This window comes from Mytilus californianus, unplaced genomic scaffold, assembly GCF_021869535.1.
Source record: "Mytilus californianus isolate M0D057914Y unplaced genomic scaffold, xbMytCali1.0.p SCAF_9, whole genome shotgun sequence".
Taxonomy (NCBI): domain Eukaryota; kingdom Metazoa; phylum Mollusca; class Bivalvia; order Mytilida; family Mytilidae; genus Mytilus; species Mytilus californianus.
In genome coordinates, this window is record NW_026262745.1 from 28,344,101 (window position 1) to 28,369,140 (window position 25,040).

The 25,040-nt window shown below is 34.0% G+C and overlaps 1 protein-coding gene across 1 annotated transcript; it reads left to right on the forward strand.

The window, feature by feature from the left end:
• The first annotated feature begins 50 nt into the window (after nt 1-50).
• LOC127716252 (xaa-Pro aminopeptidase 3-like) lies at nt 51-20,957 on the forward strand. Its single transcript, XM_052222402.1, has 7 exons — nt 51-91; nt 11,201-11,964; nt 12,755-12,842; nt 14,606-14,740; nt 15,312-15,493; nt 17,521-17,641; nt 20,137-20,957. Exons 1-7 carry the CDS (start codon nt 61-63, stop codon nt 20,295-20,297), a joined length of 1,482 nt encoding a protein of 493 aa, XP_052078362.1. The 5' UTR covers nt 51-60; the 3' UTR covers nt 20,298-20,957.
• The last annotated feature ends 4,083 nt before the right edge of the window (nt 20,958-25,040 follow it).

Genomic DNA, 25,040 nt, shown 5'->3' on the forward strand with positions numbered 1-25,040 from the left:
TAAAAAAAATATACTTGTTAATGACCTTGACTTTGGGTACTTAAGCGGCAGATATTGAAAATGAAAGTGTGCATAAGATGCCTTTCACAAGGTAAGACAAAAACGTTGAAACTTAGAAGCATTAAGAAGGTCGCTAGTAAGTTTTAAGTTGTACTCCTCTGTCTGATGTAAGAATTGTAAAAACCATGCTCATGATGGACGCTTATCTTTTACAAGAAGGTTCTTATTCCCCCCTAAGCCTAAGGCTAAGAAGAAAAGTGTGGATGATTGGCATATTCAACTTTAGGGATATCACATGCCTTTTGCAAAGTCTGCAAAAGAGATAGCAAAATTGATCGCAGAGAAATGAAAGACCTTTCAAGAATTGCTAACTTCATCAGAATTCCTTCATAGCCCAAAACACTAGCAAGTCTGTCAGTTAAATTGTACCTTCTTTGGCTTTGTATGACCAGACAATGAGCAACTCAAATGGTCAAGCAAACTTCTACATCATTTGGTCTCTGGTGGAGAATAGTCTCACTTGCAATCATACCACATCTTTTTATTTTTATATGTACAGTGAATACAAAACAACTGTTCCTAAGACAATGTAAGATATTTTCATTGCTTTGAGTTTAATTAGACTATTAACATGATTAAACTTAAAGTATAAATCAAGTTTACTGCAAATAAATGAAGTTTGCTTACTTTGATTCAATTTGAGTTGCAGTGCTACCATGAACATATTGAATGCCAACTATATGTTGATAATAGACAATGATAGAACTGAGTTTTTTACTGAAATTTCATAAGGGAGCAACCATTTAACTTCAAGGGGGGGGTATGGTTTTTTGTCTGAGTCAGAATTTTTTTTTTTAGTTTTTCGACGCTATCAATCTAATTATTTTTTTCAAAATTAAACACTATAATGTATGGGGAAAGTCTGGATTCAGAATATTTTTTTTTGTCATTGGCTTGACCACAATATTTTTTTTCATCAAATTGGGGATCAGAATATTTTTTTAGGAAAAAACCATATCCCCCTTGAAGTTAAATGGTCGTTCCCTTAACCTGCAATAATTTTCAATCTTAAGACATTTTTTGAAGTTTACATGGCTATTTACACAAGAAAATTTAGATGTACATAAATGTTTGGGAAAGTAATTTATCTAAAAATCTGGAGATAAGGACAAATTCAAAGATAAATATAAATCAATTGTTTTAAAAACAATTGTTAACGGTCTTTCCCCTCTCAAACATGATTGATTGATTGATTGAATTCATTGATTTTTATTGATTGATTGATTGATTGGTTGGTTGGTTAGTTAATTGATTGCTTAATTGATTGATTGATTGATTGGTTGGTTAAACACACGGGACCTAGCCTCTAGGAATAAGTGAAAAAGAAATTGAGAGCCTAGTTCCCGTGTTTAATCACTTGAGACCTAGCCTCTAGGAACATGTGAAAAAGGAATTAAGAGCGTAATGCCCGTGTTTAAACACTTGAGACCTAGCCTCTAGGAATACGCGAAAAAGGAATTGAGAGCCTAGTGGCCTTGTTTAAACACTTGAGACCTAGGCTCTAGGAATACGCGAAAACGGTCCGTGCAACATGTTTATTTATATTCAAATTATGATATTTGTAGGAACATGCAAGGATTTAAACACACTTACAAAAAGTGTCCTTGCATTTTCCTTTATAAATGTTCTCTTTTTTTTTATAGGGCTTCCCAGAATTTGTATCTTATTTGCTTATTGATCTTATTGTGTGTGTGCATTGTATACAATTTTTTATTTAAAGGAAATTGGACCTGACCTGCATGGATCTTTTGTCTTTAATCTACGTGCACATTTTAATTCTTTTCGAAAAGGGGAATCTCCTATTTTATTTTAGGTAGCACGCCCTGCACCGGATGCAGTGATTGTGACGTCACCAAGCAGATATAGTCAGATAGACTGTTTTTTTATTTCTTTGCAGCGGGAGACATCGTCCTGACCACACCTGTGTATAAAGAATGTGCTAACGGATTTAATTTTCTTTCATTTACAGGTCATTGATGTTGGATCATGCATGCTTTTTTCGTACACATATTTACGGGAACAAAGATTTGATTTTAATGCATGTTTAGAAATTTGATTCTAGGATTTTACTACTATTTACAAACTTTGGAGGGATTTCTACGTCATTGATTTTAATTTCTCAATCCAGATTGGAACGTCAAGCAGACTGCACGTGATTTATACTGCTAACGGAAAATATATTTTCTCGATTTTTTTTACAGGTAAACTATTGTCCAATCGCTGACCACTGGTCGACAAATTCATTGCATGCACACACAAATAATGCTGGAGTTATAGTACTTTAACAAAACGTTTATCGATTAATTTTCAGAAATACATGAATTGGATCAAATTTTGCAGGAATGGACTTGTATTTCAGAAAGAAGTTTATTCATAAAAAAGAAGGATTAGCATTTTTATAATAAAACAGAAATGGAATTCCAAAAAAAAAATGGGGGGGGGGGGGGTCTAGAGGGGTGGTTGTGGGCCTTAGATGATTAACAAAGATAAATTGCATGTACGCATCATGATAGCTGTAAAGTTTGAAGCTATAATTAGTTAATTTGTTCATTTTTCCATTTCAGTGGCATGGAACCTACGAAAAAATGATGGTAACATTACGACAAAAACTCTCCAGTTAAATCATGTCGCAACTAACATTTTGAACACATTTTAAAAAATTTTACCCCTAACTTTTTTCCGAGTAAAAGCAGCATGAAGTGAATGTCAAAATTTAGAACATGACCTTGACCTTTGACCTTGACCTCATTTTTAAGTTGGGACCCAAGTACCTCAAATAAAACGACTCCAGGTTTATACACCTTACGGTTTATGAGTTCATATGCATATCACTTATATCAAATGCATAAGGGGAAATAACTCTCATATGGAGTCTCCGGATAGCTTCCGTCAAAATTAATCAAAACATCCTGAGGATATAACTAACAATTTGGTCAAAATTTTTTGTCGTAACCTTATACGGTTGGGAAGTTTTAGAGATAACAAGGAAAACAGTGTTCGGGGAGATAACTCATACACAGAAAAGTGTTTTTTTACGCTGTGTCAGTTTCAAAGGCGTATAAACTGTTCGATATCATATTCCAAATATCTAAGCTACATCTTGCGAAACAACAAAACAGTGAAGGAACAAAATTTGGCGGAAGAAAAAAAATAATAATCAGAACAAAAGCAATAGGTCTTTCCACGGAAAAGTGGAAAAGACCTAATAAATGCAAATTAGCCACACATATACTTGTTTTGAGTGGTATATTTTATAGATGTTATTTGTATTATCTGATTCTGTCCTGGCCTTATTGTAAAACTGTTTCGTTTTCTTTTATATTTCTCTAATTTAATTTCATATTTATGTCTAATCGTTATGTATTTGTATGTAATGTGTTAAAAGCTCTTTATCATGTTTATAGGGCCCTTTAATTGGAAATAAAATATTCTTAATCTTATTGAATAGTAACTTATATTATGGACATTACACATATCGTAACAGAACCTTACAGTGTTGCCATTCTTGTAATTAAATTATCAAATTATTCAAAATATTGTCTTCACAAGGAATCAGATAAATGTCCTTCTTTGTCCACATTTATAAATGGGAAAAGTCAACAGTCACTTACATTCATTCATTCATTGGTATTTTAGCTACATGTACTATCTTTTCTAAACAAAAATAAGTACAAGAATCATGCATATAAAAAAATTGTAAACCTTGAAGTTATTGTCATGCACTAAAGCCCCATGATGATGTTCAAAAGTTGGCAGGTATGGATAAATAATACTTATCTGGTAGGGACACATTGTGTGATTCTTATTTAGATAACCAGAACTGTAAAATGAATAAAACTATCGACTTAACAATTTGTTATACCGATGATAACATTTGCATAATCATTATGAAACGTAAAAAATTACAAAACATTACTTTATGAGAGAAAAAAAGTGCATGAATTTGATCCAAATATTTTGGTTAAATTGGTATGATATTACCTTGCAGGTAAATAAATCTTTTCCTAATTTTGACAAAAATCTTAATGAAATTCCAAATATCATGTGCATAGGCCCCTAATAGTTAAATTAATCCCTGACTTTTATTATGATAGAAAAGCTGACACATCAATAATTTGAACCATATTTGTTGTGTATAATTGTCCCCCACGTAACGCGTTGTGGAGGACATGGAAATACTGGACGTCCATCCGTGTGTCCGTCAGTCTGGTCTTGTTAGCGCTTTCAGAGGTACAATTCTTGCCAGATTTTTATAAAACTGATACTATAGGTTAATATCAGCAATATCTTGGACAAGTTCTATAATGATGGCCGATCGACTTTTTTAAAAAGAGTTATGCCCCTTGGAAATATTAAATTTATAGAAATAGCCTCGTTAGCGCTCTCATGGGTACAATTCTTGCCAGATTTTTATAAAAAACTTAAACCATAGGTTAATATCAGCAATATCTCTGACAAGTTCTATAATGGTGGGCGATCAACTTTTTTTTAAAAGAGTTATGCCACTTGGAAATATTAAATTTATGGAAAATGGCCTCGTTAGCACTCTCACAGGTACAATTCTTGCCAGATTTTTATAAAACTTATACTATAATGGTGGACGATCACCTTTTTTTAAAAGAGTTATGCCCCTTGGAAATATTAAATTTATGGAAAATGGCCTCGTTAGCGCTCTCATGGGTACAATTCTTGCCAGATTTTTATAGAACTTATACTATAGGTTAATATCAGCAATATCTCGGACAAAATTTTAATGGTGGATGATTGACTTTTTTAAAAAGAGTTATGACCCTTGGAAACATTAAATTTATGGAAAATGGACTCGTTAGCGCTCTCACGGGTACAATTTTTTATAAAACTTATAGTATACTACAAGTAATGCCCTTGAAGGTCTGTTTATTTTCAGAGCTAGTATTTATTAAGTCTCCCAAATGAAGTTTGGGAAGACTTATTGTTTTTGCTCTGTTCTTCTTATTAAGTCTCCCAAACGAAGTTTGGGAAGACTTATTGTTTTTGCTCAGTTCTTATTTTCATGGAACATTCTAGAACAATAGTCATGTGATAGTCATGTGATAGTGTTGAATTATTCCTATGTACTTTATTTGTTATATAATGATAGATTATTACAGGTAGCACCATATGTAGCTGTAATTCGACTTTGGAACTTTTTAAATGGCCGCCGTGACAATAGAAACTGCAAAAATGTGAAATTTTTTTAAATTCTTCCAATTTAATGAAATTTTACAGAGATGTTAACGAGTGTATGTAGATTTGGAATTTGACTTTGGAATTTCCAAAATGGCCGCCGTTGCCATGGAAACAACAAAAATGCGAAAAATCTAGATTTGGTCCAATCTTTATGAAACTTGACAGTAATGTGACCTGTCATGTGAAGATGTGCCATCCGACTTTGGAATTTTCAAAATGGCTGCCGTTACCATGGAAACTGCAAAAATGTCAAAAAATTCAAAATGCTTCAAACTTAATGAAACTTTACACAAATGTTGACTGTCTCATGAAGATGTGGCATTTGACTTTGGAATTTCCAAAATGGCCACCATAACCATGAAAACACGAATGCCTAAATTTGAAAATTGGTCCAATTTGTATGAAACTTGTAAGTAATGTGACCTGTCACGTGTAGATGTGATATTGGACTTAGACATTTCAAAATGGCTGCCGTTACCATGGAAACAGCAGAACAATGGTTGGGGGCCGTTTTGGCGACTTTTGTGTTTGCATCCTAACACAGGATTACTTGTTAAGTCGCCAAAACGGAGTTTTGGGGACTTTTTGTTTTTGTCCCGTTTATTATTATTATTATTATTATTATTATTCTTAACCCTAATTTGTCCGACCATTTTCTTCCAAGCCATAAATGATGGAAACTTTATATTTGGTATGATGATGGGGTAGTATCCCTAGGGGTGCATTCACTATTTTTTATTTCAAATGGGGGTCAACTTGGCACTATTTGGGGGTCGGGACATGGGTGGGGTCATTTTTCGACTATTGATTTGCTACTGGTAGAACCTTTAAGTTTTGTGTAATACAAGAGACCGATGTCCAGGTGTCCATTCCACATTTTTTATTTCAGCCCGGGGTCATCTTGGCATTATTTTAGGGGGTCAATTTTCATGGAACATTCTAGAACAATGGTCATGTGATTAGTCATGTGATAGTATTGAATTATTCCTATGTACTTTTTATGTTATATAATGATAGAATATTACAAGTAGCACCATATGTAGCTGTAATTCGACTTTAGAATTTTTAAAATGGCCGCCGTTACCATGGAAACTGCAAAAATGTGAAATTTTTTTAAAATGCTTCAAATTTAATGAAATTTTACAGAGATGTTAACGAGTGTATGTAGATTTGGAATTTGACTTTGGAATTTCCAAAATGGCCGCCGTTGCCATGGAAACAACAAAAATGCGAAAAATCTAGATTTGGTTCAATCTTTATGAAACTTGACAGTAATGTGACCTGTCATGTGTAGATGTGCCATCCGACTTTGGATTTTTCAAAATGGCTGCCGTTACCATGGAAACTGCAAAAATGTCAAAAAATTCAAAATGCTTCAAAATTCACACATATATTGTATGTCTTATGTAGATGTGGCATTTGACTTTGGAATTTCCAAAATGGCCACCGTAACCATGGAAACACGAATGCCTAAATTTGAAAATTAGTCCAATTTTTATGAAACTTGTAAGTAATGTGACCTGTCACGTGTAGATGTGATATCCGACTTTGAAATTTCAAAATGGCTGCCGTTACTATGGAAACAGCAGAACAATGGTTGGGGGCTGTTTTGGCGACTTTTGTGTTAGCATCCTAACACAGGATTACTTGTTATTATTATTCTTCTTCTTCCTCTTCCACCGCTTTTTAATTTGAACTTGTCCGCACCTGTTCTCCAAAACCGCTTGTCAGATTAACTTAGAATAACACAATATGTTAGACTAACATGTCTAGTGGTGCAATCAGGGTTTTGTTTGTGCAATGGGGTTTATAAAGGGGTACTTTGAGGGGCAAAAAGAAAAGAGGGTTTTACTATAGAACCCTATGGGATTTTATTTTTTAAAATTTTCAAACGATTATAAATTGAAAACTGTTTGTGATAGACACAATCTTTTTAATTGAAAATGTTCTAAATGATAAAACCCATTAAATGAAATACAGGGTTAGTCCCCAGGGGTCACCCCCACCCCCTGCCATTTAAGAAAGTTCTAATACCTTGTAAGTGGTCAAGATCCCCACCCCTAAACCATATATATTCTGGTTTGTCGTGCTAAGATGGTTTGAATGATATACAGGGTTAGTCCCCAGGGGTCATCCCGACACCCTGCCATTTGAGAAAGTTCTAATATCTTGTAAATGTTCAAGATCCCCACCCCTAAACCATATATATTCTGGTTTGTCATACTAAGATGGTTTGAATGATATACAGGGTTAGTCCCCAGGGGTCATCCCGACCCCCTGCCATTTGAGAAAGTTCTAATATCTTGTAAATGGTTGAGATCCCCACCCCTAAACCATATATATTCTGGTTTGTCATGATAAAGCACATGAAATGAAATACAGGGTTAGTCCCCAGGGGTCACCCCTACCCCATGCCATTTAAGAAAGTTCTAATATCTTGTAAGTGGTCAAGATCCCCACCCCTAAACCATATATATTCTGGTTTGTCATGCTAATTTGGTTTGAATGATATACAGGGTTAGTCCCCAGGGGTCATCCCAACCCCCTGCCATTTGAGAAAGTTCTAATATCTTGTAAATGGTTGAGATCCCCACCCCTAAACCATATATATATTCCTGTTCGTCATGTCTCGAACATTTGAATGACATATACGGTCAGTCCAAAGGGTTTCCCCCCACCCATAATGTTCTTATATTTTGTAAATGGTCGAGATCCCCACCCCTAAACCATATATATTCCTGTTTGTCATGTCTCAAACATTTGAATGATGTATAGGGTCAGTCCCCAGGGGTTTCCCTCACCCCCAATGTTCTAGTATCTTGTAAATGGTCGAGATCCCCACCCCTAAACCATATATATTCTGGTTTGTCATGCCAAGATGATTTGAATGATATACAGGGTTAGTCCCCAGGCATCACTAATGCATATAACTTTAGTGGACCAAACCAATTTTCACTGGACTTCACCCAATGTCAGGCGACCCTGGGAATTACAAATTATGGGAGCTTCGTTTGGGAGACTTTGTAACAGCATCCTGTTACAATCATTTCTTGTTATTATTATTCTTCTTCTTCTTCTTCTTCCTCTTCCTCTTCCTCTTTTGCCGCTTTTAAATTTGAACTTGTCCGCACCCATTATCCATAACCTCTTGTCAAATTAACTTAGGGTTTCACAATATGTTAGACTAACATGTCTAGTGGTGCAATCAGGGTTTTGTTTGTGCAATTGGGTTTATAAAGGGTTATTTGGAGGGGCAAAAAAAAGGAGGGTTTTACTATAGAACCCTATGGGATTTTATTTTTTTAAATTTTCAAATGATTATAAATTGAAAACCTTTTGTGATAAACACAATCTTTTTTATTGAAAATGTTCTAAATGATAAAGCACATTAAATGAATTAAAGGGTTAGTCCCCAGTGGTCACCCCTACCCCCTGCCATTTAAGAAAGTTCTAATATCGTGTAAGTGGTCAAGATCCCCACCCCTTAACCATATATATCCTGGTTTGTCATGCTAAGATGTTTTGAATGTTATACAGGGTTAGTCCCCAGGGGTCATCAGACCGCCTGCCATTTGAGAAAGTTCTAATATCTTGTAAATACTCGAGATCCCCACCCCTAAACCATATATATTCTGGTTTGTCATGATAAAGCACATCAAATGAAATACAGGGTTAGTCCCCAGGGGTCACCCCCTCCCCCTGCCATTTAAGAAAGTTCTAATATTTTGTAAGTGGTCAAGATCCCCACCCCTAAACCATATATTTATTCTGGTTTGTCGTGCTAAGATGGTTTGAATGATATACAGGGTTAGTCCCCAGGGTTCATCCCTACCCCCTGCCATTTGAGAAAGTTCTAACATCTTGTAAATGGTTCAGATCCCCACCCCTAAACCATATATATTCTGGTTTGTCATGATAAAGCACATCAAATGAAATACAGGGTTAGTCCCCAGGGGTCACCCCCACCCCCTGCCATTTAAGAAAGTTCTAATATCTTTGTAAGTGGTCAAGATCCCCACCCCTAAACCATATATATTCTGGTTTGTCATGCGAAGATAGTTTGAATGATATACAGGGTTAGTCCCCAGGGGTCATCCCGACCCCCTGCCATTTGAGAAAGTTCTAATATCTTGTAAATGGTTGAGATCCCCACCCCTAAACCATATATATTCCTGTTCGTCATGTCTCGAACATTTGAATGACATATAGGGTCTGTCCCCAGGGGTTTCCCCACCCCCAATGTTCTAATATCTTGTAAATGGTTGAGATCCCCACCCCTAAACCATATATATTCCTGTTCGTCATGTCTCAACATTTGAATGATGTATAGGGTCCGTCCCAAGGGGTTCCCCCACCCCAATGTTCTAATATCTTGTAAATGGTCGAGATCCCCACCCCTAAACCATATATATTCCTGTTCATCATGTCTCAAACATTTGAATGATGTATAGGGTCCGTCCCCAGGGGTTCCCCCACCCCAATGTTCTAATATCTTGTAAATGGTCGAGATCCCCACCCCTAAACCATATATATTCCTGTTCGTCATGTCTCAAACATTTGAATGATGTATAGGGTCAGTCCCCTGGGGTTCCCCCCACCCCCAATGTTCTTATATCTTGTAAATGGTCGAGATCCCCACCCCTAAACCATATATATTCCTGTTCGTCATGTCTCGAACGTTTGAATGGCATATAGGGTCAGTCCCCAGGGGTTCCCCCCACCCCCAATGTTCTAGTATCTTGTAAATGGTCGAGATCCCCACCCCTAAACCATGTATATTCTGGTTTGTCATGCCAAGATGATTTGAATGATATACAGGGTTAGTCCCCAGGCATCACTAATGCATATAACTTTACTTGACCAAACCAATTTTCACTGGACTTTGCCCAATGTCAGGCGACCCTTGGAATTACGAATTATGGGAGCTTCGTTTGGGAGACTTCGTAACAGCATCCTGTTTCAATCATTTCTTGTTCTTAAAAATAATGCTTCTTCCATTCATTCCTTCCGTCAATAGTACTGGTACATTCCTGTTGTTTTGAAGCATTTGCCTTAAACATGTTAAAGGGGCATTAGCTACGATTTAGACAAAAAAATAAAAATACGATTCTTTTTGTTTCCAGTATTAATAAAAGCGGAATTTTGAAATAATTTTTGTTATAAGCAGTCAGTTGGCCATAATTATCAAAATAAACCCAAATACATCACTGATGTATTATTGACTTGCAAGTCAATAATTCAACCTCTATTGAATCTGTATTCATGTGACCTTCAAATTAGCCCCTTAGCTGGAGATGGATTACGCATGTACATGGCGTGCTCAGCTATTAAAAGGAATAGAATGTCAACATTGAAAGTGAAACAAGGGTGAATCATTTTGTTGACTCATTCATTCCGCAAAAAATTATTCATATACAGGAAAAAAACGATGATTAACATATTTTTTAAACAATAACATGAATCAAACAGACCTAGAAAAATCCCAATGCATGTGCTTCCTGTATATTTATATTTTTATTTATTTTGGGGTTAAATTACCCTCTTCAGTCTTCGGAAGTCCTCTTGTTGGTTAATTAAATGGCATCTAGACGAGTCCATGCATTGTTAATTATTTATTTTAGACTTTTTGTAATTTTTTGTATATATGTATTGGTATGTTATAAATCCAAGATGAGAATTTGAGTCAAATAGGTGATCATGAATTTGACAGCTAATGCCCCTTTAAAAGTATATTTACACTTCTCAAAATGCAATTATTTTTCATCTTTGAAGCTCTAAAATATGTGATTTTAATTTTCATTGCTGTCGAACCTTGTCTTATATTCATGATGTTAAAAAAAAAGTTGGACATGCATGTACCTCCAGTTAAAACTTATGCAGTATTTAGTGACTTGGGCTATGCCTTTAATAACACTGTGGTTTTATTTTAAAGGCACAATTCCTAGCTTTCTACGTAAAAGTACATGTATCAGAGGTGTATCATGTGTCACACAGTCATATTTATATCCGTCTAGGAGATGGTTTGGTCAGCCTGCAGCTCAGACACACCCACATTTGATCAAGGAAGGGGAAGTAACTCCAGGTATCACGAAAGAAGAATACAGAAACAGAAGACATCTTCTTAGTTCTCTTGCTCTTCAAACTGAAAAAAGTAGAAATCATATCATGTTGGTTCCATCAGCAACAAAACAATATATGAGTCAAAAAATACCATATCCTTTCCACCAGAACACTGATTTCCTGTATTTATGTGGATTCATGGAACCAGATAGTTTATTAGTTATGCAGTTTGATAATTCTGAATCTTCCAATACAACCCTTTTTGTACCCAAACGGAACATTGAAGAAGAAAAATGGGATGGTCCACGGTCTGGTATTGAAGGAACAATACAATTGACTGGAGTTGACAGAGCATTTAACAATACAGAGATTGAGGGATATTTATCTAGATACTTGTGTGATAATTCTGATTTTGTTTTGTGGTATAATGAGAAGGCTATAGTTAATCGTAGTCTCCAAGAAGGTGTACTGAAAAAATTTGTAAGGGAAGATAAACATTATAAAAATGAAAATGTTATAACAGTATTACAGGCTTTGAAAGTCTTGAAATCATCAACTGAAATTGAAATAATGAGGAAAAGTTGTGCCATTGCCGCTGAGTCCTTCATAGAAGTCATGAAATACTCATATCCAGGGGTATGCATTTACATTTTACCATAGGTCAACATGTTCTTGAAACCTTTTTCAGTATTATTTCATCAAATTACATTGCAACAATTACATTTTTATTTTTTATCCCAGGTAATGATTTAGTACTTCCTGGTTATTTTTTCAAACATTAATTATAAATAAGAAGATGTGGTATGAGTGCCAATGAGACAACTATCCATCAAGTCTCAATGTGTAAAAAGTAAACAATTATAGGTCAAAGTATGGCCTTCAACACGGAGCCTTGGCTTAAGACTGCATAAATTTTGAAAAAAAACTAATGTTGAGATCCATTTTGAACATTAGTGGAACAAGATAGGACCACAGCAAAGAAACAAAGTTTATCATTATACATCAAACTCTGCATGAGCTATGGTTTCACTTCGACAAGTAAATGGATATGACAGGTATATGTCAATGAAACAGTAACCCAAAAACACAACCAAAAAATGTCATCTAGAGGACAATATATGACCTTTACCAAAAGCTAGGTTTTCAAACTGTATCTCAATCTCTGAATTGTACAAAGTCCAAACAAGTTGTTAAGAGATTGAATTCAACAGTGACTACCCAATTGATGCTATTAACACCAAATTCTTTACTCAACAAAACAAAAATAACAAATAACCAAAATAAAACGTTTGATGACCTAACTAAGGACAGGCACATTAACATGAGGAAGGTTTAGACTTAATTTATATTACTCAACTAGTATAAAAGGGACTCCTTCTTCGAATTCAAATCTTGTAATTCCTTATAAATGCTATATATTATGTAGGTGAATGAACATTACTTGTATGCAAAGATGGACTATGAATGCAGAATAAGAGATGCTGAAATCTTAGCATATCCTCCAGTGGTAGCAGGTAAGAATAAGAGATGCTGAAATCTTAGCCTATCCTCCAGTGGTAGCAGGTAAGAATAAGAGATGCTGAAATCTTAGCCTATCCTCCAGTGGTAGCAGGTAAGAATAAGAGATGCTGAAATCTTAGCTTATCCTTCAGTGGTAGCAGGTAAGAATAAGAGATGCTGAAACCTTAGCTTATCCTTCAGTGGTAGCAGGTAAGAATAAGAGATGCTGAAATCATAGCCTATCCTCCAGTGGTAGCAGGTAAGAATAAGAGATGCTGAAATCTTAGCCTATCCTCCAGTGGTAGCAGGTAAGAATAAGAGATGCTGAAATCTTAGCCTATCCTCCAGTGGTAGCAGGTAAGAATAAGAGATGCTGAAACCTTAGCTTATCCTTCAGTGGTAGCAGGTAAGAATAAGAGATGCTGAAATCATAGCCTATCCTCCAGTGGTAGCAGGTAAGAATAAGAGATGCTGAAATCTCAGCCTATCCTCCAGTGGTAGCAGGTAAGAATAAGAGATGCTGAAATCTTAGCCTATCCTCCAGTGGTAGCAGGTAAGAATAAGAGATGCTGAAATCTTAGCCTATCCTCCAGTGGTAGCAGGTAAGAATAAGAGATGCTGAAATCTTAGCTTACCTTCCAATTGTTTTAGGTTAGCAATAAAGATGCATAAATCTTAGCTTATCCTTCAGTGGTAGCAGGTAAGAAAACTTTAAAAAGAGATTCACATAATTAAAACTTGAATACAAGAAGATATACTTGAATGAGACAGTAATCCAAGGGAAATAAAAACAATAATACATGACATATAAAAATTCACATACAATGTACAGTTTCAACAAGAGACAAATGTCTACACATATGTACAGCTGTAAATCTGAAACTATCAATGCTCTACCATTTATCTTTAAATATAGTAAAGAATAAAGAACATTAGGATCTAATTAATGACAAACAATGACTATGTTCCTGACCTTTGACAGGCACATGAACATGTGATGGACTAAATTAGTCTTCTGTACACTCAGCCTGCCAATCTTTCATTGTAGAATCAAGTTAAATAATTGAAGTAAAGTAAATTTGAAATACAGATAAATGCACCAGGAAAATCACAATCTGAATCTACCCATTCTACACATACTATCTGGCTGTGATGTACACAAAAAATCAGCTTAATATCTGAAGGCAAATAAAAAAGTATGCAGATAGAATGAATGCAAACTTGGTCTGTAACTGTTCATTTTACATAGCAGTATACACAAACATCTGTTGTATATCTGCAAATTCACTAAAAAAGATTGGACAACGTTCAAATTTGTTTTAGTTTTGTATGTTTAAGGCTTTAAGCACAATAATTTTACCAAAGAGTCTGAATAGGTTAAACAATCAATCATAAACAAAAAATTTTGAACACTGAGGTTGTGAGTTCAAAACCCCCTTTTGGCAGGTGTGTTCAACTCTGATTAATTGACTAGGATTGCCATTTTTCCTACCAAGGTCAAATGTTTTCTAGGGGGTACTCTGGCTTCCTCCACTAATAAAGAGAATGCTGAAAGTGGCATTTAACACAAAAATCAAACAATCAATCAACTAAATTTATACATACACAACAATATGTTTGATAACAAGGTAATTGAGAAATATAGACAAGTACAATTGTTGTGAAAGTTTTTAAATCAAGAGTCTGTTATTTCATCAAAAGCAGGCCAGCTGGAATAACTTAATCTGAATAATAAAAAACTATAATAACCAGCTATTTTTTTTTATCTTTCATACAGGAGGAAATAGAGCTAACACCATTCATTATATCAATAATAACAAGATAGTAGAAGATGGTGATCTTGTGTTGATGGATGCTGGCTGTGAATACCATGGATACTGTAGTGATATCACTAGGACTTGGCCTGTTTCAGGTAGGTTACCATGGTAACTGATAGATGGCATATTATTTATGTAGTGTTGTTTATAAGACATAGTCTGTTTTTGGAAAGGTTATGTTAGTTGTTCCTCGGACATGATCAGTTTCAGTTAACTTACCATGGTTACTAATGAATTTTAGATGTTCATACTGTAGAGGTTGTGGTAATTTGACCGGAACTTACAACTTAGGTAGGCTACCAAGAGACTGATGGTTACAGTATGTGAATACAATGGAAAAAGAGCGAAAAGTCTAATGTACCATAAAATTTTCAACAGAGCATTCTAGAATTATCTTCTTTATCTCCATGTTCCCCAAGATATTTACAAATAAAAGTAAATAGTATTTCTTCAGTATGAATTATTTCTCCATAAAGAATTCTTGTCTTTGTGTTTCTTCTAGATATTAGGAAATACAAATATTTAGTATTTACACAACAGCTAGTGCCAAACATCTTAAATGATTTATTGGACCTTATGAATGTTCAGTAAACAATATTGCTTTTAATCTGGTAATAATTTTTTTCTGGACTAACCTTACTGAAAAGGTTTACAATTTTTTTTCAGGAAAATTCACAGATGAACAGAGATGTATATATGACATTGTACTAAGGATTCAGAAGAAATGCTTGGAATGTTGTGTACCAGGGCAGACTATGAATCAAATTTATGTTTATATGTTAGACTTGATGGGAAAAGAATTACAAAAGATTGGTGTTATTCCTCAAAATTGTTCTAATATGATTGAGGTAATTTGTTGTATCCTAATTCCTGTTATGCATGTGACTCTATAGATAAAGGAAGATAACCTTGGTCACTTTTTTCCATGGAAATTCATAAAAAATAATTTTAAAATGTTTGCTCACCTGACCTAAAAGGCCTTGTGAGCTTTTGCCATCAGTTGGCATTTGTTGTCGTTGTCAGTCATCTGTCCGTTGTTGTAAACTTTTATAAAAATCTTCTCTGAAACTACTGGACCAAATATTACCAAACTTTTACCTGGATGTTCCTTAGGGTATCTACTTTAAATGGTAAAATGCAGTTTATGGCTTATATCTTTAAAAAACTATAGAAGTTAGAGCAAATTTGACATGCTCAAGATTGATCAGCAGGTCAAGGTCTATCTCCTGCAGATATATTAGAAAAATCATCCAACCCATTTTGGAGTTAATGCCCTTGAAATGTCAATTATTTGCAAATTTCAGTTTTTTGTTATTATCTTGAAACACTAACAGATGGAGAGAAACTTTAAGCATTAAAAATGCCCAGAACAATAAGATCTACAAATAAGTCAACTTCGAAGAAATCATCCAAATGACCCCTTATAGATTTACTGCCTATAAATGATGATTTTTACCCTTTTGGCAATTTTTTTAGGAAACTACATTTGATAAAGAGAATCTTTTCATAATAAAGATGTTGAACAAAATATGATCTACAAGTAAGTCAACATGGACAAATTGTCAGTTGACCCTTTATAGAAGTTATTGCCCTTGAAAGACAGATTTTACTCATTTTTTGTTGGTTTTTTTTGCAGAAACTATAATAGCTAGAGAGAAATTGTAACTAGTCAAAGTTTTCAGCAAAATAAGATCTACAAATTAGTCAACTTGGCTGAAATTGTCACTTGACTGCTTATATGAGTTATTGCCCTTGAAAGTTGGTTTTACTTATTACTATATAACTGATTGCAATGAAGGAAAAAAATAAATATCAAAATGGCATATTGTTTACCAGGTGAGGGATTCTTGCACTTGGGAGCCTGTTGTTTCTTTAATCCTTTCAATCTGTCTGTCAGTCACAAATTATGTCATCTTCCGATCTATTACAGTTTGTGTGTTGTGTATCTTATATTTCATAATACATACAGAGTATAACAGGAGTCACTAAAAAACCTGTGCAGACCCCATCAACTACAAACACTGATTCCTCTGAAAAAAATAACTGACAAAGAAACAAAGACAACAACAATGAACCAAACATGGTTCAGATAGCCTGACTTGGTACAGGCACAAAATAATTTGATACAAATGATTTTTGTAGTAACCTTTACTAATATAGCAAACATGAACTTGGATATTGTAACATACTGAGGATTCATTGTTTTTTGTGGGTTCCAACTTTCACACGAATAATGACATTTCATCATTACAATATACCATATAGTTGGCATTTTCTATTTTTCTATCCTGGTTTCATAGGTGCCTTCATGATTAATAGCTCTTCACATGTTGAAGTACTTATACAGGCTTCGCTTTTAAATTTTGGGTTTGAGTGTTTCTGATGAAGCGGACTAAAAAAAGCAAATCAGTCAGAATGCAAATTAAATTTATTTTGGTATTGTTGACACATGTTTTTATCCACCATGAACTTTCATAAGTATTTTGGATACAATAATAATGTCAGATTTAACTGTTATTGGAATATACTGGATATTTTGATAAAGTGAACAATAATATCTCATTTATAGTTAAGAGACGGTTAATTCTTAGGCCAAACAAATATATGTGTATCAAGTATGACTCAAATTTTAAGTTCAAACTTTAAGATTTTTATTAGAAGTTCTTCACCATAGACTTTCACCAACAGTAGTTGCAAGCACTTCATTTATTATTTAAAAATAAGAGACAAAATTGTTTTTAAAAAGATTTCAAATGGTAAATTTTTCCGTAAAACAGAATTTCCAGCTATAATGTTGCAAAACTGGTTGTTTAATTGGTCAAATACGATATTTAATTGACCCACTGACTAATATCATGTAATGTTTTCCTTGCAGGCAGCTAAGCCATTTTGTCCACATCATGTCAGCCATTATCTTGGTATGGATTTACACGACACTGATCATGTGACAACAAACCAACAGCTACAATCAGGCATGGTTATTACAATAGAGCCAGGTAAACATCGAGAAATAATTTCAGTATGTGTTTCCTTAAAAAAGATATTGTAGAGATTGTAAAATTATATGATGATGATAATGGCACGATCTTAATGTGAATCAAGTGTTTAATGTTCAGTGAAAAATATTACTTGCATATAATGACAGAACAAGTTAATTTTGTTTGAATATAGACCTGCTTTGTAACACATGTAGACAGACAAGCTAAGCTTAATTTTTAAAATGCTAGTTCAGTCTGAAGGAAGACATGTCACCCTAACCTGGACACATTATTTGGACTCCGAGCTGACAAGTATTTGTATTTACTCCTAAATACTGCATGCGTAGCCCAGAAGTAGCAATTTTCAAGTCTTTTTTGGTTTGACCCTGATCGGTATCAAACTTACAACCTTCTACATTCAAGGCAAGAAGGCTATGACGAGATCATAGCCAGTTCATTAAAGTTATACCTCCTGAATGTTGTTCCTCTCTGTCTTTTTCATTTTCGGCCATGGTGTTGTCTGCTTTGTTACAAAATTGCATGAAACAACCTATGATCAGTGAATTGCAATCACAGACCCGAAATAATGGCAGTGTTCTCCCCAGGCCGATATGACGCTGCGGTGCCGCAGCGCCTTCATAATATTTTTGTAGATCCCGCAGCGTCTTAATTGGCCGCTGTCCCTTAATACTTGATCCCGCAGCGTGTTAATTTTCACATTTTCATTATAAATGTTGGTTAAAATTGTCAAGTAACTGATCACCGCTGATGGGTCGGTCAGTGTTACGCAATAACTGATAATTAGTTTTATCCACATGAGCCACGCTTATCTCAGCCTTATCGGACTATGTAATCAGGTAATAGCGTAAATGATCATCAAGAAGAAAGATATTTTTTGAAGAAAATAAAAAAAATTAAAAACTTCAGAGCAGAAATTGAAGAAATAGATCGCAAATACATTGTATTTACGCATCGTGTGTGTGATCACTTGACCATTTATATAAAGAATTTTTTCATTGGTCGAGAAGAAGAATCTATTTAAACACGACCAATGAATGTGTTGAATACACATGATAAATTTGAATACACATTACTAAAGATATTTACGATGAAAACTATGAATGAAAGTATTAGTAGTTGAAAAAATTAAAATAAAGTTTGATTAAAGATAACGAGGAGTGATTTACTTTAATATAAAGTGAAAAAATGTTGCTTGCAAGGTAAATTCGTCTGAAACTCATATTTTTAGAAATAAAATGATCATTGAACATCGATCGTGAATCCGTGCGTCGGGAAATATGTGACAATCAAAACGGGTACAGTATCGCCACAGCTTCTGTATAATGTCACTGGTAAATAATTTCAATGGTTTTAACTTAAACGAATTTGTAAAGTTTCGTTTATATCTATCTGCCAAAGATAGGATTAAACAATAATACGCACGGAAGCGTAATGTGAAACTACGGAAACTGGTCAGCTGTTCATTTATAAAAAAAAATTGTTTTAAAAAGTTGTATACCAAATATCTTAACCATATTCGATTTTATTAATTCTGAATGAACATGTTCTCTGCAAATAACAAAGAGGTGAATTATAAGCAAAAGGTAGATGATGGAAGTAGAAGTTTTTTTCAGACCAATGACTTCTAATGAAAAGGGGAATACACCTCCGTCTACACTGTCAGTATAAGCAGATTTCATTGCTTCTCCTAATCCCAACCAAGCTCAAGTTTTAGCAATTGATAAAAGCAAGCACCATGTTTCTGGTTTCAATGACAAGTGGCTGACTGAGTTTTCATGGCTTAGAAATGTTAAAGGGGGTATAAGCAAAAGTTATTGTGAGTGGGGTTTAATTTTTAACCCTGAAGAGGATAAAGACAAAGTTGAGGAACAGACTGTCCAACAAAATAACACTATCTAAAAACAATATCCCTAGAAGGAGCAGAGAGTAGAGATGAATATTTATATTCTGACTTCTTTAATTGACTGAATATAAATAACTTTTGTGTTTAAAATCAATTTATTTCATATATATATTCTTATAATTCATTAATACTCGGCATTATTAAACACATAACACAAAGCATTATAATTCATATTGCATGTCATGATTTATGACTTATTGCTTCAGATCACTATAAAAAAAGTTATGCGCCCTTGAATTTTGCGCCTTAAAAAAATCCTGGGGAGAACACTGAATGGTTCACCTATTTAAGAATTAAATTTTAGTGGTTAAGACAGTGTAAGATGAAAAAAACATAATAGGCCATTTATATTAAACAGAGCACTTGACAAATGTTACTAAGCCTTTTCACACACACATTACTTGATATATAATAAAATCCATAATATTATAAAATTTTAATGCAAGCATCATTTATTTTAAGGTCACCTCACTCTAGTTTTTGCGATTTGAATAAAAGGAGATGTGGCAAATGTGTCAGTGAGACAGCAACTCAAAGACACAAAAAATCAAAAAGAAATCTTCTATAAAGTATCTTACTCTTTTTTTAGGAATATACCTCCCTGAAGATAGTTATAACATTCCATCAGAATTCCGTGGCATGGGAATCAGAATTGAGGACAATGTCTTGATAACGTCATCTAAACCTGAGGTTTTATCCTCTGGTGCTCCTAAAGAACCTGAAGAAATAGAAAAGATTATGGCACAGTAGTCATGTGACAGATTGTTAGGAGTTTAGCCTTGAGTCTTTCATTGTCTTTTCTTTATATAGATTTTGAAAAAAATCTTGATATTAAATTGAATAAACGGTGACATGTTTTAGATGGAAAAATATGTTTTATCTACCGTAGTTTTTATAAAATGAAGACATTTTTCCTTATCTAGTGACAAAATGCGTAAATTCTGCACATATTTTGTTATATAATTATAAAAAAATAGAAAATCTTCAAGTTTAATGGTTTCAAAACATTTGAAAAAAATCATTTCAGATAACCATATAAAATACCTCATATTATGAAATACAGTGATCATTTCCTTCCTGTAGATAACATAACAGTAACAAAATCAAAATTATTTTTATTAATTTTTTTCTTTGTATTTATATCATTTCGTAATCCAAAAAGTAGTTTTTCTTTCTTTTCAACATATTCAAGTTAGAGGTATATATTTAAAACTCTTTGTAATGGCCCTTAAAAAACTGTAAATTCTACAGCGAATTATCAATCAGTAACGTTTATCAACTTTATCTTGTAATGTATTTTGTAACATTTTTTCTACAATTGTAAATATCATAGGAATTTATTGTGAATTTTATGTATTGATATTGTTATTGTTTTTAATCCAATCTCTGAATAAAGTGATTTTTATAGGATTTTGTATGTCTTTATTTCTACTCAAAACAGTGACATGTACTACTACGATGTTGATGCAAACAAGATGGATTTTTTTGCACAAAACTGTGGCTCATATTTACTTTTACCAAAAACCGTGTGCTAAATGATTGAGTTAGATATAAAATGTGCATCTGATATGTTATTTGGCCTAGACCTTTTTCAACCACCAGTGAAAAGATTAGGTTTTCAGGATACGGTCTGTTCCTAGTAACTTTGCATGATAATTAAACTATTATTGATCTGAAAATTTGTTACATATACAAGAGAGGTGAAATATACCAAAGTGATATTCAAAATCATAAGTCAAAAACAAACTGACAATGCCATGTCTCAAAAAACGAAAAATGACCAAAAGACAAACAACAGTACACAAAACACAACATAGACAACTAAAAACTGAGTAACAAGAACCCCACTAAAGCCTAGGGTGATCTCAGGTGCTCTGGAAGGGTAAGCAGATCCTGCTCCACATGTACACCTGTCATGTTGATCATGTAAGTACAAACCCAGTAATAAATCCAATTTGGTAGGTCACTTTCGAGGAAAAGAAGACAGGATTGTGGTTATGACAATTGGAGCATAATTGTAGTCATCTGTGAAACATATTCCTAATCGTCAACCAACTCATGATGGTGTTCCTAAAATTTCAAAGGGATGATTTCAACTTCACTACTTGGAACTGTTGGTTCAATAGCTTCCTAGTAAATAACATCCCTCTATCAAGGAAATCACAAATGTATATTTCTGTTGGACAAATATATGACCTTGAATTCATTTTCACAATCCAGTGGTCAGGTCAAGTTTCCAGGATAAGATATGTTCCTCAGTTAACTACACAAGACAGATCAACAATATTTAATATTTGTATTCATTGTGAGGACTTTGTTAGAGTTTGACCTTTTGAACTAAAAATCGAAAGGTTTCTCCCCTTCTCTATGTTTTCCATCTATACAAGTTTATATCAACCAAAAAAGGAAACTAAAGTTACCAACAATGAATTTAAAAAATTATCTTCTTTTGTATCAGTGACCTTGATCTTTGACCTATTGTCCACAAATCAATAGGCTTCTTCCCCTTCCATCTGAATAAGTTTCATACCAATCCATCAAGAGATACTCAAGTTATGACCTCGAAAACTATTTCTCTGGACACGCAGACTGATGGAAGGAATGACTGATAAAGTGATAAAAATGTGCTCCCATTTACATTGCATAGAATACATTCGACTTAAGACTTGATTTCAACCAATTGCAGTTGAAAATAATTCTCAAATATTGCAGTAGGAAAGACATTTAATTGTGTCATTCTTAGCAAAGCATAACTTATCTCAGAGTGAAACATCTACCAAAAACCCTCAATCAACTGTGAAAAAGAATCTGACGCAAGGACAGATTTTTCTAAATAGAAAAATAAAGGATATGGGGTATCCATCCAGGACACAAAATCAGTACATGCACAGCAAAAAATTTTTTTTAAGTTTGTTTGTTTGATTCGGTGGGACACCGCTGTCCCAGGTTAAGGGGAGGATTGGGTGCCTACAAGCATTGTTTACCCCATCACATTCTGTATGTTGTTTGTTGCTGTATATCATATTTGTTTTCTGTTTGTTGCTGTATATGGGTCATTTTCAAAAAATGTCGAATTTTGTAATTGAAAAGTTTATTAAAAGTTACTTATTCAAACAACCCTCTACATAAGCAAATCAATACAAACAGTACTTAAAGAACAACATGTTAAAAGATGCAATCTTAATAATGTCATACAAGAATATCTTGAAACATTTTTTGATAGGTGGTACAATATTTTGTCTCTCCTGTTACCATTTTCAAAAGAAATTTTGGGTTATTAAGAAAAGGTTTAGATAAAATTTTAAGCTTGTTTTACGTAGCCAATTAGATGGTTTTCAAGAGAATAAACTTCTATATATATTCATTCTGTAAAATAATAGACTATTTGCCAATTTTCCAGGTTGTACTGAAAAATGCCTCTAAAATTTGGTTTTCAAAGGTTGTAAAAATTACCACCAGTAATGCAAGTTTAAGATAGCAATTCATATTGTTCTGCATTTTTTTCTCTCTTTCAAATAAACCCAACATCAAGTAAATCCCTCATAAGTTAGTTTACTTTTTTCTTTATTTCATTGGTAACAGGAACGTACGTTTATGATATGTCACTATATAAAAGTCTATCCTGTTACCTTTTTGTCTATCCTGTTACAGATATCAGTATTGCACCTGCAAATGCTTAATTGGGAAGCATAAGACGTTATAACTTTAAGATGAGTTCAAACAACGAAATATTTCATTCGTTTTGCAACTATATGTTAAGATAATTTTTTTAACGACGTTTCTGTCTACAATTGTCTACACTACCAACAATTTGCCTAACGTTTACATGTACATTAAATGCCGCTATATAAACAGTACTTTTAGGAAACATAACTTATCAGTACATTAAATGCCGTTATATAAACAGTACTTTCAGGAAACATAAATAATCAGGACTGTATATGCCGCTATATAAACAGTACTTTTAGGAAACACCACTAATCAGTACATTAAATGCCGCTATATAAACAGTACTTTTAGGAAACATAACTAATCAGTACATTTCTTACCCATACATTTTCAGTACATTAATCTATATATCATTTTTAGTAATGTTGAGAAAAAGTTGTTTACAGTACTGAAAATTTCAGTCATTTTTCAGTACTGAAAATTTCAGTCATTTTTCAGTACTGAAAATTTCAGTAATTTTTCAGTACTGAAGAAATCTGTCATTTTTCAGTACTGAAAATTTCAGTCTTTTTTCAGTACTGTAAATTTCAGTCATTTTTCAGTACTGAAAATTTCAGTCATTTTTCAGTACAGAAAATTTCAGTCGTCTTTCAGTACAGAAAATTTCAGTCATTTTTCAGTACTGTAAATTTCAGTCATTTTTCAGTACTGAAAATTTCAGTCATTTTACTGTTCTGAACATTCAGTCATTTTTAAGTACTGAAAGTTGTAGTCATATTCAAGACCTAATTAAAAAAATCTCGGTTATGCTATCACAAATATCATAAGCCCCAAGGGTGAGTAGGGAATAGAAATATGGTCACTTGGTCTTCTTCCGACCGGCAGTAAAACGCTTGCCAAAGTTGGGCGTCCGTTTGGCTGTGCGGGATGTATCAAGTTTGCAGCTACGTCCTGTCCGAATGGTGAGGTAAATCCGATGCCTCGTGTAAAGAGAGTGCCAAGGACCCTTGCAACAACTCTTCGAGGGGTCCGTAGGTAGCCTGTTGCAAGGCAAAATTTCTGTCCCTATCCAATATACTATCATTTTCCAGTGACAGTCGAAATTCTCCCGACCATCATCCCGGTGGGACTCTATAATTACAAGACCTACCTGTTGTATTTATTGTTAACTTGTTCTCATCCTGAACATGCATGAAATATTTGCCACTGGACGTTTAGCAACCAACAATCAATCAATCATCAACAAATATCATAAGTTGGTTTGGGATAAATACAAGTATTTTATTTTAAAACTCCATCGCTATATGTATTCTTTCATTTCAACCCATTAATGCATTGAAGATGTTTTTTTTTATGAACTATATGGCCACATTCTTTATGTGCCTGTTTCAAGCCATGACTTCTCATTTTTGATTGTCGTTGTTTGTTGTATGTCATAAATGATGTTATTCAATGTTTTTGACGTAGATCAGTGCGGGGTTTTTTTTATTCTTACGATTAATTTCGCTAGTTATTAAGTAGACTTTTACAGCTTTCCGTGCGCTATGATATTTTCATTGTTGATTTGTGTGAAAGACGGAAAAGGAGCTGTCATAAAGACAGTCAAATTCAATCACATAAGCAACAAATACAAAACCATCAGACAGAGGTCACCAATACAGTTCTTCAATGTTTAGCAGTCTACACCATACATGAAGCTCTGAATGGCTCCGACAAAAAAAAAAGATGTTATCTAGCTGTACAGCACAATGTCAGAATATCGTTTATTCAACTAAATGTATAACTACACAAAGACATATCTATGACATGACTTTGTCCGACTTG

Excerpts from the sequence above, each read along its gene's own strand:
- LOC127716252 (XM_052222402.1), top strand. The coding sequence starts at position 61 with ATGAAAGTGTGCATAAGATGCCTTTCACAAG. Across the intron at positions 15,494-17,520 it reads ATTGTTCTAATATGATTGAG|GCAGCTAAGCCATTTTGTCC; the intron begins GTAATTTGTTGT and ends TTTTCCTTGCAG. Across the intron at positions 17,642-20,136 it reads GGTTATTACAATAGAGCCAG|GAATATACCTCCCTGAAGAT; the intron begins GTAAACATCGAG and ends CTCTTTTTTTAG.